Here is a 17,420-nt window from a genome sequence, read left to right on the forward strand (position 1 = left end):
ACTTGAAGCACTGAGATAGGAAAACAGCATCCATCATCAGAGATCCCCACCACCCAGGCCGTGCTCTTTTCTCACTGCTATCAGGTACGAGGTACAGGAGCCTCAGAACTCTCACCACCAGGTTCAAAACCAGTTACTACCCCTCAACCTTCAGGCTTAAACAAAAAGGGATGACTTCACTCAACTTCACTTGCCTCATCACTGAAATGTCCCACAACCAATTATTTCACTTGAAAGGACTCTTTATTCATTATCTTATGCTCTCATTATTTATTGCTATTTATTTATATTTGCATTTGCACAGTTTGTTGTCTTCTGTACTCTAGTTAATCTTTCAGTCACCCTGTCAGAGTTGCTATTCTATAGACTTGCTGAGAATACCCGCAAGAAAATGCATCTCAGGGTTGTATATAGCGACGTATATGCACTTTGATAATAAAATTTACTTTGAGCTTTTCGAGTGATGCCACAGGTGTGTGAGGTGATGGGTGGACTGAGGAGGGGTGTACAATGACAGACAGGTTGTGCCTCCAAGGGGAGAGGAGAGGGTTGGGTGGATGATTGATAGTGGGGAATAGGGAGTGGGAGAGAGAAAGGAAAGAGGAAAAAAACAGGTGGAAGTTGTGGTAGGAGGGCGGCTGCTGGAGGAAGATACGGAGTTGGATTTGATAAGTAAGGAAATTGGGATTAGGAGAGAGGTGAACTGCAGTTGAAGGAAGGAAGATTAGCTTTATTTGTCATATGGACATCAAAACAAATGTGTTGTGCTGGGGGCGCATTGCTCTGTGTTGGGTGTTGTGTTCAACATTGTGGACGTGCTGTGTGGGCAGCCCCCAGCACAGCCTCGGGTGCGTTGGCAATGAAAGGGAACAATGCATTTCATTGCTTGCGTCAGTGTAGAGAGAAGGCTGTGCGGTGGGAACGGCTATGATGGAAGGCTTGTTGGACAGTTAACTGGACAGCAACTTGTGTAAGAGGGAAGTGGGACCAGCTTGGATAGACACTTTGAATTGGACCGAAGGGCCTGTTTCTGTGTTTTGAATAGAGATTGCAGAGAGTTGTGGACACAATTGAGCACGTCACAGAAACCAGCCTCTGCTGCTTCATGGTCTCTGTCGAACATCGCACGGTCTTGGGAAATCGGCCTGAACGATCTCTCCTCTCCCCTCCCATCAGGCAGAACATGCAAAAGCCTTAAAGCACACACCACCAGGCTCGAGGACTGCTTCTGCCACGGTGTCGTAAGACTATTGAATGTTTCCCTAGTATGATAAGATGAACTCCTGATCTCACAATCTACCTCATTATGACCTTGCACCTTATTATTTCCCTGCACTGCACTCTCTCTGTAACTGTTGCACTCTATTCTGCATTTTGTGATTGTTCCACCTCAATGCATCTGATCTGTATGTACAGACAAACATTTCACTGTATGCCGGTTCGTGCCCTCTCCAGTGGCACTGCCTGTCTTTGCAACCTTTGCCGCCCCCACTCTCCCCTCCTCCCTCTTTCGCAAGGCCAGAAACGAGAGTGGGAATTGGCCACTTGGCCCTTTGATCCTGACCCTTCCCCTCGTTCAGTGAGACCACAGTCCCTCCACAGGGGACGATAATAAACCAATTCTAATGCAGGCAAATGGGATCAGTGAATGTGGGCAATAAGGTCAGGATAGAAATGACGGGCTGAAGGGCATGTTTCTATGCTAGACGACCCTGCGCTGGATTTTGCAGCGTATTCCTGTCTCAGACAGATCAGGTTTAATGAGCAAACCTTTCCCACCCTCTCCTGACGGGTACCACCTGCCACTTGTGCCCTTTCATCTCTCCGAGTCACCCACACGGTCACCGGCGCTCCCGATTTGATTTGACGCAAACAATGCATTTCACTGCCTGTTTCGATGGACTGTACGTGTGTCAGATAAAGCTAAATCTTAATCGTCCGCGCTCGCCAACTGCTCCCCCTTCTCAAACCATAAAGCGGGCTTGATTTCCAACAGGAAACCAGAGAGATTCTGCAACTCTTTATTCCCTCCATTGATGCTGCCTGAGACACCAAATTCCTCCAGCATTTTGTGTTGGTTTCCGACTGCTCCTAGTTCTGATGAGAAGAAGCATTGCCTTGAAGCAACACCTTTTTTTCTCTCCCTCCACAGCCGCCACCTGGTTTGCTGGGTGTTCCCAGCACTTGCTGCCTTTTTACGTCGGACTTGCGGCATTTTGGCTCCTGCTGAATGGGCGAGTGTTGTTGCTGTCCAGACCCAGGGAAAGTTCCCCTACAAAACGTAGCATTAGTGTAACGTTTTGCTTGAAGGTGGGTGGGGCCAGGATGCCCTCAGCACTGGCACAGAGAGTGTTAACCTGGACTCCAACTTCTCTGATGACAGGTCATTGACCTGAAAAGTGAATTCTGCTTCTCTCTCCGCAGATGCTGCCTGACCTGCTGGATATTTTCTGCCTTTCTTGTTTCCCCCTCGCCCGTGGTAAGTCTGACCAAAGCTGGCACTCCGCTGCTAACTCTTGTTTCTTCTCTCACTCCCCCCCCCCCCCCCCCACTCCACCTCTCTCCGACCATGCTGCGCCATTTCTCGGCAACAGTCCCAACCTGGTCGCAATGAAGATTGGGGACCGTATAGCTGAACACCTGGGAGGAGCCGTGCTGATCACAGTGAGTCTTCTCTGCACAAAAAGGGGGCAGTTGTGCTGTAAGCCCCTCCAGTGGCACTGCCTGTCTTTGGAACCTTTGCCTCCTCCACTCTCACCCGCTCCCTCTTTTACAAAGTGAGAAACCAGCATGGCCACTCAGCCCATCGTTCCTGACCCTTCCCTCATTCAATGAGACCACAGTCCCCCCACAGGGGACAGGTGATTCTGTGGACGCGAAAAGGAAGCTCGGATGGTAGCTTGCCTCCCAGGTGCCGGGCTCCACGATGTTTCTGAATGAGTCCACAATTTCCTGAGAAGGGTGGGTGAACAGCCAGAAGTCGTGGTACGTAATTGGTACCAACGACAAAGGTTGAAAAGAGGAGGAGATCATGAAGTGGGACCTCAAGGGTAGTGATCTCAGGATTGCTGCCTGTGCCATGTGACAGTGAGGATAGGAATGGAATGAGGAGGCAGATAAATGCGTGGCTGAAGAATTGAAGCGAGGGCAGGGATACAGATTTCTGGATCATTGTGACCTCTTCTGGGGCAGGTGGGATCTGTACAAAAGGGATGGGTTGCCCTTGAATCCAGGGAGGACCTATGTTCTCGCAGGCAGGTTTGCTAGAGCTGTTGGGAGTGGTTTAAGCTATTATGGAAGGGGAATGGGAACCAGTATGATAGAGCTGAGGATGAGCCAGCAGATTTACAAGTAGATGATCAGTGTAATATGAATGTAAGGAAGGACAAGCCAATGATCGGGTACAAATGCAGGCAAGGTGGAGTTAAATTGTGCCATAGAAGCAAAATTCAAAAGGGCGAAGGATTCAGGACTGAAGGTGCACGTAGTATTTGGAATAAGGCGGACAAACTCGTGGCGCAGTTAGCGATTGGTCAGTTTGACGTTGTGGGCATCACTGAATCGTGGCTGAGAGAAGCTCACAGCGAGGAGTTGAACATCAAAGGAGATACTTTGTACTGAAAGGACAGGCAGAGGTGGTGGTGTGGCTCTGTTGGTAAGAGGTGGAATTACATCTTTAGAAAGAGGTGACATAAGGGCAGAGAATGTCGAATCTTTGTAGGTGAAGTTAAGAAACTGCAAGGGTAAAAAAAACATTATGGGAAACATATATAATGCAAAATAAATAGTAACAGCTACAGAGAAAGTGCAGTGCAGGCAGACAGGAAGGTGCAGGGTCACAATGAGATAGATTGTGTAGACCCTTACTGCCCATTATGACTCTGGTGTTTTGGCAGCAATGAAGGTCCGCCATCTCTGGTGGTGTCAGGGTTCCCTTTTCACCGTGTCAATAGCTTCCTCTGGGTTTTCACTCCTGTCCGTCACGCAAGTCCCGTGTGGAGACTCAGGAATATCGTCACGCTCAGATGTGGGAGGGTTCTTCATTGATGTTTCTGTAACAGTTTTGTTTCACCAGTCAGGGTTGTTAGCTCTGAGCTGAACCTCCGAACCTGAAGGACCGGTGGACCACTGTTAGTCTGGCCTCTGCCCTTTGACCTGTTTGGCATGGGTGACCCTACCAAGGGCCAAAACAGAAAGCCCTGACTCCAGCCAACATGGCTCTCTGAGTCCCTGAGGCACACAAGCCTCCAAACCCTACAATGAGGTTGTGGTCCCCTTGGAGGACTGTGACATCAAGAATCCATTTTATCATATTAGGGAATGATTCAATAGTCTTATAACACCAGGGGGTGGTGATGGGAGCCAGATTGATGGGACTCAGGATGAGGCAGTTGGTGTACAGTTGATGCACTGTCTCCCTGTACATGGACAACGTCACTGTCTTCTGCTGTGATCCGAGGTCAGTTTGCAGGTTGATTGGCATCTGCAAACAGTTCGAGCTAGCGTCGGGGGCCGGGGTCAACCGCACGAAGAGCGAAGCCATACTGTTCGGCAACTGGCCCGACTGATCCAGCGTCCCCTTCACCATCAGGTCTGACCACGTGAGGGTGTTGGGGATCTGGTTCGGAGGGGCTGAGGCGTGCAACAAGAACTGGCAGGAGCGAACTGCCAAGGTGAAACGGAAACTGGGACTGTGGGAAGGGCGCTCCCTGTCAATAACGGGCAAGAATCTGGTCATCAGGTGTGAGGTGCTCTCAGGGCTGCTGTACTTGGCGCAGGTCTGGCCCGTCCCCCGCTCCTACAGCTCGGAAATCACCCGAACTGTCTTCAGATTCGTCTGGAGATCCAAGATGGAGCGGGTGAGACGGACCATCATGCACAAGTCCCTGGACAACGGGGGCAAGAACGTCCCCAATGTCGCCCTCACCCTGATGGCCAGCTTCGTGAGTGACTGCATCAGGCTGTCCGTGGATCCCAGATACGTGGGCACTAAGTACCACTACCTGTTGCCCTGGCTACGAAGGATGGGTCTGGCCCCTCTCCCGCGCAACGCCCCAGTCAGCTGCTCGTTACCTCCATACCTGTCCTTTGTAGAAGAGTTCTTCAAGGCTGACGCATTTGACCACAAGGCAATCAGACAGTGGTCTGCACGTACTGTCCTGCAGGCACTGCAGGAGAAGGACGTGATGGACACAGTGGGGTGGTTCCCTGAGCAGACTGTCCAGTATATCTGGCAAATTGCCTCATCACCACACCTCACCAACAGGCACAAAGACCTCGCCTGGCTGCCGGTGAGAGGGGCCCTCCTAGTCAGATCGCTCCTGTATGCCTGGAACGTCGTCTCCACACCCCGCTGCCCACGGGAGGAATGTAATGAGGTGGAGTGGATGACCCACCTCTTTGCACACTGTGGGTTCGCAAAGGTGTGGAGGAGGATGGTAGGGACGGGCTAGTGTCACGTTTCATCCCCAGCAGCTGCGTTACCGAGGACTCCCTGATCTACGGGCTGTTCCTGGGGACACATCCGGTGCTGCTGACAGATCATCAATTCGGTGAAAGACGCGCTTTGGTCGACCCGAAACTTGCTGGTCTGCCGGCACATGGAGATGTCCGTGACTGAATGCTGCCGACTGGCTCACTCTCGTCTGCAGGAGTACGTTCTGAGGGATGCACTCAAGCTTGGTGCGGCCACCGCGAAGGCCCAGTGGGGAAGGACCACAGTTTAAGGTTCATCACTCGCGGGAGTGGGAGGGGTCGGGTGGGGAGGAGTATACCCCTCATCAGCGGTGTGGATAGATGAATCAACATGGTGCCCCAGGAGTGGCTGGAATTGTGGAAAGGTATAGACCGTAAAGGAACTTCGGTAAGGAAATGAGAGTCAACGCCTGGTTTTTATTGTAAATTTTTTTTATTGTAAGTAAGTTTTTATTCTTGACTAAGGTTTGCGGGTCAACAAATGATTTATTGTAAACATCCTTATTTTGAATAAGGACTTAGAGTCAACGCATGACTTATTGTAAATAACTTTATTTATCGAATAAGGACTGAGAGTCAACGAATTTTTTTTTGTAAATAAGTTTATTTTGGAATATTTCTGAATAAAGCATATTTTTTGGGGAAAAAAGATGCATTGTGTAGCGAGATTGTGAGGAAAGGCAAGCAGATAATAGGACAAAATTGTGGTCAGTGGGATGAGGTGAAGTGTAACATGGGGACAAAATCGAAAAGGGTGAGGAATACAGGACCGAAGCTGTTATATTTGAATGCATGCAGAATATGGAGTAAGGTAAATGATCTTGTAGTGCAGTTAGAGATTGACAGGTATGATGTAGGCAGAAATAAGTCGTAGCTGAAAGAAGATCATAGTTGGGAGCTGAACGTCCAAGGATACACATTGTATTGAAAGGTCAGACAGTTAAGGCAAAGGTGCTGGGGTGGCTCTGTTGGTAAAAGATTAAATCAAATCCCAGAAAGAGGTGACATAGGATCAGAAGATGTAGAACTCTTGTGGGTAGAGTTAAGAAACTGCAAAAGCAATAAGAACGTGCTGGGAGTTGTATACAAGCCAGATATGGGATGCGAATTGCAATGGGAAGTAGAAACAGCATATCAAAAGGGCAATGTTGTGATCATGATGGTGGATTTTAATATGCAGGTAAATTGGAAAAATCAGGTTGATGCTGGATCCCAAGAGAGAGGATTTGTGGAACGCCTACAAGACAGGTTTTTAGAGCAGCTTGTGGTTAAGCCCACAAGGGGAAAGGCAATTCTGGATCGTGTGTTGTTAAATGAACCAGATTTGATTAGGGAGCTTCAGGTAAAGGAACCCTTAGGAGGCAGTGATCATAGTATGTCAGGAATACCGTCGCATTCGGATGTAGAAGGATTTACTCTCCATTCAGAAAATTGTCTCTGCCTTTATTCCTCCTACCAAAGCACATGACCTTACACTTCCTGGCACTGTATTCCATCTGCCACCTCTTTGCCCATTGTCCCAATCTGACTAAAGCCTTCTAAAGACCCTCTGCTTCTTCAACACCACCTTCCCCTCCACCTATCCATGTATTGTCTGGAAACATGTTGAAAAGCCATTCATTCCTCATCCAAATCATTGACCTAACGTGAAAAGGATCAGTCCCAACACAGACCGCTGTGGAATACCACTAGTCACCAGCAGCCAGAAAGGGCCCCCTTTATTCCCACTCTTTGCCTCCTCCGTGCTCGTATCTTTCCTGTAATACCATGGGCACTTGTTAAGCAGCCTCGTGTGTCACCTTGTCAAAGGCCTTCTGAAAATCCAAGTATACAACATCAACCGATTCTCCTTTCTCTATCCTACTTGTTATTTCTTCAAAGAATTCCAACAGATTTGTCAGGCAAGATTTTCCTTTAGGAAACCATGCTGATTTTGGCCTATTTTATCATGTGCCTCCAAGTACTCCAAAACCACATCCTCAACAATTGAGTTCAACATCTTCCCAACCACTAAGCTTAGATTAACTTCCTTTCTTCTGCCTCTCTCCCTTCTTGAAGAGTAGAGTGATATTTGCAATTTTGCAGCCCTCCGGAACCATGCCAGAATCATTGATTCTCAAAAGATCTTTACTGATGCCTCCACAATCTCTTCAGCCACCTCTTTCTGAACCCTGGGGTGTGGACTATCTGGTCCAGGTGACTTCTTGTCCTTCAGACCTTTCAGTTTCCCAAATACCTTCACCCTAGTAATAGCAACTGCGCTCACTTCTGCCTCCAACACTCTTAAACTTCCAACATACTGCGAGTGTCTTCTACAATGAAGACTGAAGCAAAATACCTATTCAGTTCATCCACCATTTCCTTGTCCCTCATCACTACCCCTCCAGCATCATTTTCCAGTGGTCCGATATCCACTCTCACCTCTCTATTACACTTTATATATCTGAAGAAACTCTTGGTATCCTCTAATATTATTGGTTAACTTGCCTAGTATTCGGTATTTTCCTTCTTTATGACTTTTTAAATTGCCTTCAATTGGTGTTTAAAAGCTTGTCAATCCTTTAACTTCCCACTGATTTTTGCTCTATTATACACCCTCTCTTTGGCTTTTATGTTGCCTTTGATTTCTCTTATCAGTCACAGTGGAATCATCCTGCCTTTAGAATACTTTTTTGGGATGTATCTATCCTGCTATTTCCGAATTGCTCCCAGAAATTTCAGGCATTGCTGCTTTGCCATCATCCCTGCTAGTGTTCCCTTACAATTAATTTTGACCAGCTCCTCTCTTGTGTCTCTGTAATTCCCTTTACCCCACTGAAATACTGATACATCTGACTTTAACTTCTCCTCAAGTTGTAAGGTGAATTCTATCATATTATGATCACTGGCCCCTAGTTCTTCCTTTACCTTAAGCTCTATAATCAATTCTTGTTCCCTGTATAACACCCTATGCAGGATAGCTGATCCCCTGGTGGGCTCAACCATGAGCTGTTCTAAAAAGCCATCTGGTAGATATTCTACAAATTCCCTGCATTGAGATCCAGCACCAACCTGGTTCCCCCAATCTACCTGCATATTAACATTCCCCCTGACTATTGTAACATTGCCCTTTCACATGTATTTTCTCTTGTGTAATTTGTAGCCCACATCTTTGCTACTGTTGAGAACTCCCATCAGGGTAATTTTACCCTTGCAGTTTCTTGGCTCTAGCCGCCATGATTCTACACCTTCCAATCCTATTTCACCTCTTTTTCATGATTTGATTTCACTTTTTTTCCAACAAAGCCACCCCACCTCCTCTGCCTCCCTGCCTGTCCTTTTCATCCAGTGTGTATCCTTGGACGTTAATCTCCCAGCTATGGTCTTTCAGCCAGGACTCAGTGATGTCCACAATGTCATACATGCCACTGTATAACTGTGCTAGAAGATCACCTACTTTATTCTGTATACTGCGTGCTTTCAAATATAAAACCTTCAGTCCTGTATTCATCACCCTTTTCAGTTTTGTCCCCCCTTTTTAATAGTGTAATGAATCCTGTTCATTGCAATTTTGCCTTATCATCGGCCTCTCTTTGCTAGCAGTCTCAGTACACACTGCCTTTGTTTGTAAACCAACTGTCTCATCCTCAGCACCATCACTCTGGTTCCCAAACCCCTGCCAAATTAGTTTAAACCCTCCTGAACTGCTCTAGCAAACCTGCCCGCAAGAGTGTTGGTCACTAGAGCGCAGCACAGATAGTAACCTGGAGATTACTGCCCTGGAGGTCTTGCTTTCCACTTTTCATAGCTTCCTAAAATCTCCCTTCAGGACCTCCTCACCTTTCCTACCTATGTCATTGGTGCCAATACGTAGCAAAACTTCTGGCTGCTCACCTTTGCTTTAGGATGCCGTGGACATCCCTGACCTTAGCATCTAGGAGGCAATATACCATCCGGATGTCTCTATCACGTTCACAGAATCTCTATTCTCTATTTCTCCGACTATGAAATCTCCTGTCGTTACTGCAGTCCTCCTCACCTCTCTTCCTTTCTGAGCCACAGCACCAAACTCTGCCAGAGACCTGGTCGCTGCAGCTATCTCCTGGTAGTTCCTCCCCATCAACTGTGTCCAAAGTGGTCTACCTATTATTGAGGGAAATGGCCACAGGAATACTCTACATTGACTGCCCATTCCCTTTCTCCTAACAGTCACCCAGTTACCTGCTTCCTGCCACCTAGGGGTGACTACTCCCTGTAACTCCTATGTATCACTTTCTCATTCTCCCATACGAGTGGAAGGTCACCGAGCTGCGGCTCCGGTTCCTTAATACGTTCTCTGAGGAGCTGGACCTCGGTGCAGCTGGTGCAGATGTGGAGGCTGGAGGTCTCCCAGAATTCCCACATCCCCCATACCGAACAAAACACGGTTTCTGGAGCCATTTTTACTGAACTAATTCTGCCTTAGCCGATGAGGAGTGAAAAATAAAGAGGAAGAAATAAACTTGCCCCTCCAGCACTGGCCACTCACACACTGGCCCGCTCCAGCACTGGCCACTCACACAGTGGCCCGCTCCAGCACTGGCCCGCTCCAATACTGGCCACTCACACAATAGCCCACGTGTGCTGGGGACAGCCTGCAAGTGTTGCCACACGCTCGGCACCAACGTTGCATGCCCACAACTCACCGATCCGTACTAATCTTTACACCACTGGACTGTGGGAGGAAACCGGAGCATCCGGAGGAAACCCACACAGTCACAGTATGAACTCCTTACAGGTGGCTGCGGGAATTGAACTGGTGCCTAATGCTACACGACAGTGCCGCCCTACAGTGGCACAGTACGCCTTAGGGGCATCAATAAAAAGTTGGTGGGAGTCACCAAATTTCTGCAGCTTCCTGAGGAAGTAGGGGTGTTAGTGAGCTTTCTGGGCCCTGCTGTTTACGTGGTTGGAATAGGACAGGGTGCTGGGAGACGTTCGTCCCTGGGAACGGTCGCTAATACACCAAATATCCTCGCTTCCCTTCCAGCTGGACAACACTAAGCTGTCGGGTGAGTACAGTGGGCCAGCCGTTGTTGTGTACGAGCGTCAGGACAACAAGTGGACGCCCAAAGACAAGAACTTGTGAGTGGCCTCTTCGGCCCTGTGGCCTCTGACCTTGCTGGCTGTAGTAGTGGGATAGGAATGGGGAGCTAATGCCCCGAGGGTACACCCCCTCCATCTGTGTATCCATGGTGACGGACGAGTCTTTCCCTGCAGGCGCCACCTCCCACTTGTATCATCCCAGTCCTCCTGACCTCTCTCCTTGTGGTGGGCGTTCCCCTCACCCTCTTCATTCCTCACGTTCCAGGGGAAATAAAAGTTGTCAGCTTCCCCATTCCAGGACTTTCCCTTCTGTGTGTATTGTCCTTCCCACGTTTCCACAAACCTCAGTCTCTCCCTCTCACCCACACACTCAGAGGGGGTGGGGGAGCCATTCCCACAGGCTGATAAACCCACCAACCCACACGAGGAGTGTTTATATATTATCCTGCTACACCACCCCCCCCACCGAGCTCTCGGATGGGCACACGCTCATCCTTCCTCGCCCCGACAAACTCTGAGCAAGGGTCAGGAAAGCAGAAGGCCAAACAGAGCAGATGCCACAGGTCCGAGATAAAAGCTGGGGAAGGCTGGAAATAGGAAACGGATCCGACATCCCGGATGGGAAGGAGTGGACGGCATTCTCCTCGGTACCCGGGAGCGCCGTTTGGAGATGGACTGGGTCATGGGTCACTGAGAAGAGGAAGGGGCAGGGGGCCTTCTGTGTGTCTGTGTGGGCTCTCCTCACCCCCACCCCAGGTGCTCTGGTCCCCTCCCACATCCCAGAGATACGTGGGCTGCTGGATTTATCAGCTGCTGGCAACGTGGGGAGAACAAGTCACGCACAAGGCAAAGAGCAGGAGCAGGGAAGCTGATGACCTTCCTTCCCCTCGGAACGTTAGATTTTTCACCCGTGAGAGGGGAGGGGTGGTGGGGGGAATTAGAGGGAGCGCCAGCCAACCACAAAGGGAGGACTGGGGGGGCCTGGGTGGTGTAAGGGAAAGGTGGTGACTGCAGGGGAAGGGTGGGGGAGGCCCGTCCATCGTGTGAGGGAGGGAGATGTGTCAAATCCGTCAGCAGAAGAACATTGAGACCCTGCACCAGCAGACTGCTCCCTGTAAAACGCCGGGCAGTTACCCGCCTGGGCTACCCCGTACCTGTGACAGGTGTGGGGGGAGCACGGTCACCTGCAGGTTCCCCTCCAAGGGATCACCCCACCCAACTGGAACCATCGTGTGCTCACATAGTGAGCCGATTCTCAAGCCGGGCCATGCCAGAGGTCAGCATTGAACCGGGGACCCCGGTAATTGGGAGGCGGCAGGTCTAACTGCTGCACCACTGCGCGACTCTTCATGGTCGTCGGGACGCGGTGTGCTCCGGGGCCCGCTTTGATTCCCTCCCGACAGATGTTCCCGGAGCTGCTGAGAAGTTCCACTGCCTGCCTGACGGCAGATCCAGTCCACTCCCAGGTTTCGGGAAGAGGCAGGGTGGGTGATAAACTCTGACCCTCCCAGCAAAACCGGACCCCAAAGGTGGTTGTAAAGGGAAGGAATGCTAGTGAGAGCTAAAGCCTGATTATCAGGATTGGTTGAAGTAGAGGTCGAGCGTGGGGAGTCACAAAGTCTCCAGTCAGAGGGTAAGGTGCTGCTTTCCCATTTCCCACTGGGAAGTTGAAGGTGCTTTGTTCACTCTGGGAGTGGATCAGAGAATTGGAATGGCAGGCAACAGGGATTTACCTCCCACTGAATTGCAGGCGGGAGGGGCTGATGGGGTGGGTGGGGAGGTGTCACAATGATATCCTGCTCTGCTCCTGAGAGGTGGGGCATTGTCTGACCTTCAACCTCACCTCCGACCAGTGGGCAGCTGTCCACTCCCAACCACCCAGCACCCAGTGACAGTGATCATCACAAGGCCTGAGTGAATAGGCACGCACTTTATATCGACACTTGTGGGGCATTTTCCCATAAAATCATTCAGTCTTCATTCATTCCAGGTGGGGCTTGAGATCCAAATGGGGGACGAGGGGTGTGAAAGAGAGAGAGAGATGGTCCAATAGGGAATGATAGTTTTCATTCTAGACAGGGGCAGGGGTCCAAATAGGGGTCGAGGGGTGTGACGGAGAGATGGTCTGATAGGGAACGTCTGATAGAGCGAGGCCAGGGTTGCAACGGGGATAAATTATCAGTGAAGCCATTGATTGAAAGGTTAACGGGGGAAGCTTGTGGTGTGAAAAGCAGGGTGGTGGGAAACACCCAGTGTCTGTGTGAGAGAGAAAACCTCTCCCCCTTCCCCACAACTCTCCTCTCCCCCCTCCCCCAACTCTCCTCTCCCCCGCCCCATGCCATTTCAGCCCTCTATTCTTCTTCCCTACCCTTCAAGCCCCCACGCCCCCACTGACTGGGATTCTTGCCCCCACAGGGTGATGTGGCAGGACTGGGTGGTGACGCGCTCGGTGCTAAGAGAGCTGATGACAGCCCGGGCCTATGGCGGGCTGGTGGACTTCGATGACCACCTGGATGATATCCGCCGGGACTGGAGCAACACACCCATCAACGACAAGGTGGAGGCACTGGCTGCCCCCTCCAACCACGCCGTATGACCTACGGGTGGGGGCTGGGCAGGAACCGCGCCCCTCATTCAACCCTCCCCTGCTGAGGTAGAGATTCTGGGGGAGGGGGCAGGCGAGAGACGGGGTCTCTGTAACAGCCAAGAATAAACAAAATCACTCAGAACCTTGATCTGTGTGTGTGTGTGTACTCTGTCACAGATTCCCAACCGATCCGTGTGTGTGTGTGTGCTCTGTCACAGATTCCCAACCGATCCGTGTGTGTGTGTGTGTGTGCTCTGTCACAGATTCCCAACCGATCCGTGTGTGTGTGTGTGTACTCTGTCACAGATTCACAACCGATCCGTGTGTGTGTGTGTGTGTGCTCTGTCACAGATTCACAACCGATCCGTGTGTGTGTGTGTGTGTGCTCTGTCACAGATTCCCAACCGATCCGTGTGTGTGTGTGTGCGCTCTGTCACAGATTCCCAACCGATCCGTGTGTGTGTGCTCTGTCACAGATTCCCAACCGATCCGTGTGTGTGTGTGTGTACTCTGTCACAGATTCCCAACTGATCCGTGTGTGTGTGTGTGTACTCTGTCACAGATTCCCAACCGATCCGTGTGTGTGTGTGTGTGTGTGTGTACTCTGTCACAGATTCACAACCGATCCGTGTGTGTGTGTGTCTGTACTCTCACAGATTCTCGACCAATCCCCGTGTGTGTGTGTCTGTACTCTCACAGATTCTCGACCAATCCCCGTGTGTGTGTGTCTACTCTGTCACAGGTTCCCAGCCGATCCGTGTGTGTGTGTGTACTGTCACAGATTCTCAACCGATCCATGTGTGTGTATGTCTGTACTCTCACAGATTTCCGACCAGTCCCCGTGTGTGTGTGTGTACTCTGTCACAGATTCCCAACCGATCCGTGTGTGTGTGTACACTGTCACAGATTCCCAACCGATCGGTGTGTGTGTGTACTCTGTCACAGATTCCCAACCGATCCGTGTGTGTCTGTGTACTCTGTCACAGATTGCCAACCGATCTGTATGTGTGTGTGTCTGTACCCTCACAGATTTCCGACCGATCCGTGTGTGTGTGTGTGTGTGTCTGTACTCTCACAGATTCCCGATCTGTGTCTCTGTGTGTGTGTGTGTATATATACTCTGTCACAGATTCCCAACCGATCCGTCTGTGCGTACTCTGTCACAGATTCCCAACCGATCCGTGTGTGTCTGTGTACTCTGTCAGAGATTCCCAACTGATCCGTGTGAGTGTGTGTAGTCTTGTCAGATTCCCAACCAATCGTGTGTGTGTGTGTGTACTCTGTCACAGATTCCCAACCGATCCGTGTGTGTGTGTGTACTCTGTCACAGATTCCCAACCGATCCGTGTGTGTGAGTGTGTGTGTGTGTGTGTGTACTCTGTCACAGTTTCCCAACCAATCCGTGTGTCTGTGTGTACTCTCACAGATTCCCGACCGATCCGTGTGTGTGTACTCTGTCACAGATTCCCAACCGATCCGTGTGTGTGTGTGCACTCTGTCACGGATTCCCAACTGATCCGTGTGTGTGTGTGTGTGTACTCTGTCACAGATTCCCGACCGATCCGTCTGTGTGTGTGTACTCTTGTCACAGATCCCCAACCGATCCGTGTGTGTGTGTACTCTGTCACAGATTCCCAACCGATCTGTGTGTGTGTGTGTCTGTACTCTGTCAGAATCCCAACCTATCCGTGTGTGTGTGTGTGTACTCTCACAGATTCCCAAACGATCCGTGTGTGTGTGTGTACTCTGTCACAGATTCCCAACCGATCCGTGTGTGTGTGTGCACTCTGTCACGGATTCCCAACCGATCCGTGTGTGTGTGTACTCTGTCACAGATTCCCGACCGATCCGTCTGTGTGTGTGTACTCTGTCACAGATACCCAACTGATCCGTGTGTGTGTGTACTCTGTCACAGATTCCCAACCGATCCGTGTGTGTGAGTATACTCTGTTACAGTTTCCCAACCAATCCGTGTGTCTGCGTGTACTCTCACAGATTCCCGACCGATCCGTGTGTGTGTACTCTGTCACAGATTCCCAACCGATCCGTGTGTGTGTCCCAACCGATCCGTGTGTGTGTGTACTCTGTCACAGATTCCCGACCGATCCGTCTGTGTGTGTCTACTCTCACAGATTCCCAACCGATCCGTGTGTGTGTGTGTACTCTCACAGATTCCCAACCGATCCGTGTGTGTGTGTACACTCACAGATTCCCGACCGATCCGTGTGTGTGTACTCTGTCACAGATTCCCAACCGATCCGTGTGTTTGTGTGTGCACTCTGTCACAGATTCCCAACCGATCCGTGTGTGTGTGTGTACTCTGTCACAGTTTCCCAACCAATCCGTGTGTCTGTGTGTACACTCACAGATTCCCGACCGATCCGTGTGTGTGTACTCTGTCACAGATTCCCAACCGATCCGTGTGTTTGTGCACTCTGTCACGGATTCCCAACCGATCCGTGTTTGTGTGTGTGTGTGTGTGTGTACTCTCTCACAGATTCTCAACCGATCCGTGTGTGTGTGTGTGTGTACTCTGTCACAGATTCCCAACCGATCCGTCTGTGTGTATACTCTGTCACAGATTCCCAACCGATCCGTGTGTGTGTGTGTGTGTGTACTCTGTCACAGATTCCCAACCGATCCGTGTGTGTGTGTGTGTGTGTGTGTGTCTACTCTGTCACAGTTTCCCAACCAATCCGTGTGTCTGTGTGTACACTCACAGATTCCCGACCGATCCGTGTGTGTGTACTCTGTCACAGATTCTCAACCGATCCGTGTGTTTGTGTGTGCACTCTGTCACGGATTCCCAACCGATCCGTGTGTGTGTGTGTACTCTGTCACACATTCTCAACCGATCCGTGTGTGTGTGTGTGTGTACTCTGTCACAGATTCCCAACCGATCCGTCTGTGTGTATACTCTGTCACAGATTCCCAACCGATCCGTGTGTGTGTGTACTCTGTCACAGATTCCCAACCGATCCGTGTGTGTGTGTGTGTGTGTGTCTGTACTTTCACAGATTCCCGACCGAACCGTGTGTGTGTGTGTCTGTGTACTCTGTCAAGAATCCCGATCTGTGCCTGTGTGTCTGTAGTTTCACAGATTCCCGACCGATCCGTGTGTGTGTCTGTACTCTCACAGATTCCCAACCGATCCGTGTGTGTGTGTGTGTGTGTGTGTCTATACTCTCACAGATTCCCAACCGATCCATGCGTGTGTGTGTGTGTGTCTGTCACAGATTCCCAACCGATCCCTGTGTGTGTGTGTGTGTGTACTCTGTCACAGATTCCCAACCGATCTGTGTGTGTGTGTGTCTGTACTATGTCAGAATCCCAACCTATCCGTGTGTGTGTGTGTGTACTCTCACAGATTCCCAAACGATCCGTGTGTGTGTGTGTACTCTGTCACAGATTACCAACTGATCCGTGTGTGTGTGTGTGTGTGTACTCTGTCACAGATTCCCAACTGATCCGTGTGTGTGTATGTACTCTCACATATTCCTGACCGATCCATGTCTGTCTGTGTACTCTGTCGCAGACTCCCAACTGATCTGTGTGTGTGTGTGTACTCTGTCACAGATTCTCAACCGATCCGTGTGTGTGTGTGTGTGTACTCTGTCACAGATTCTCAACCGATCCGTGTGTGTACTCTGTCACAGATTCCCAACCGATCCGTGTGTGTGTGTACTCTGTCACAGATTCCCAACCGATCCGTGTGTGTGTGTGTGTGTGTGTACTCTCACAGATTTCCGACCGATCCGTGTGTGTGTGTCTGTACTCTCACAGATTTCCGACCGATCCGTGTGTGTGTGTCTGTACTCTCACAGATTCCCGATCTGTGTGTGTGTGTACTCTGTCACAGATTCCCAACCGATCCGTGTGTGTGTGTGTACTCTGTCACAGATTCCCAACCGATCCGTGTGTGTGTGTGCACTCTGTCACGGATTCCCAACCGATCCGTGTGTGTGTGTGTGTGTGTACTCTGTCACAGATTTCCGACCGATCCGTCTGTGTGTGTGTACTCTGTCACAGATACCCAACTGATCCGTGTGTGTGTGTACTCTGTCACAGATTCCCAACCGATCCGTGTGTGTGAGTATACTCTGTTACAGTTTCCCAACCAATCCGTGTGTCTGTGTGTACTCTCACAGATTCCCGACCGATCCGTGTGTGTGTACTCTGTCACAGATTCCCAACCGATCCGTGTGTGTGTGTGCACTCTGTCACGGATTCCCAACCGATCCGTGTGTGTGTGTACTCTGTCACAGATTCCCGACCGATCCGTCTGTGTGTGTGT

The 17,420-nt window shown here is 50.3% G+C and overlaps 1 protein-coding gene across 4 annotated transcripts in view; it reads left to right on the top strand.

Moving 5' to 3' along the window:
• The window catches only part of LOC140203987 (ER membrane protein complex subunit 9-like), a 45,485-nt gene extending 32,221 nt beyond the window's left edge, over positions 1-13,264 (top strand). For 3 of the 4 annotated variants that reach the window (XM_072270200.1, XM_072270202.1, XM_072270201.1), the window contains exons 4-6: positions 2,595-2,664; positions 10,484-10,578; positions 12,955-13,264. In XM_072270200.1, the coding sequence (XP_072126301.1) occupies positions 2,595-2,664; positions 10,484-10,578; positions 12,955-13,135 (346 nt within the window). In that variant the 3' untranslated portion in view covers positions 13,136-13,264. Of the gene's footprint in view, positions 1-2,424; positions 2,480-2,594; positions 2,665-10,483; positions 10,579-12,954 lie in introns of all 4 variants that reach the window. The other variant, XM_072270198.1, reaches the window with a different exon arrangement.
• Positions 13,265-17,420: the final 4,156 nt, after the last annotated feature.

This window comes from Mobula birostris, chromosome 10 (assembly GCF_030028105.1).
Source record: "Mobula birostris isolate sMobBir1 chromosome 10, sMobBir1.hap1, whole genome shotgun sequence".
NCBI lineage: Eukaryota > Metazoa > Chordata > Chondrichthyes > Myliobatiformes > Myliobatidae > Mobula > Mobula birostris.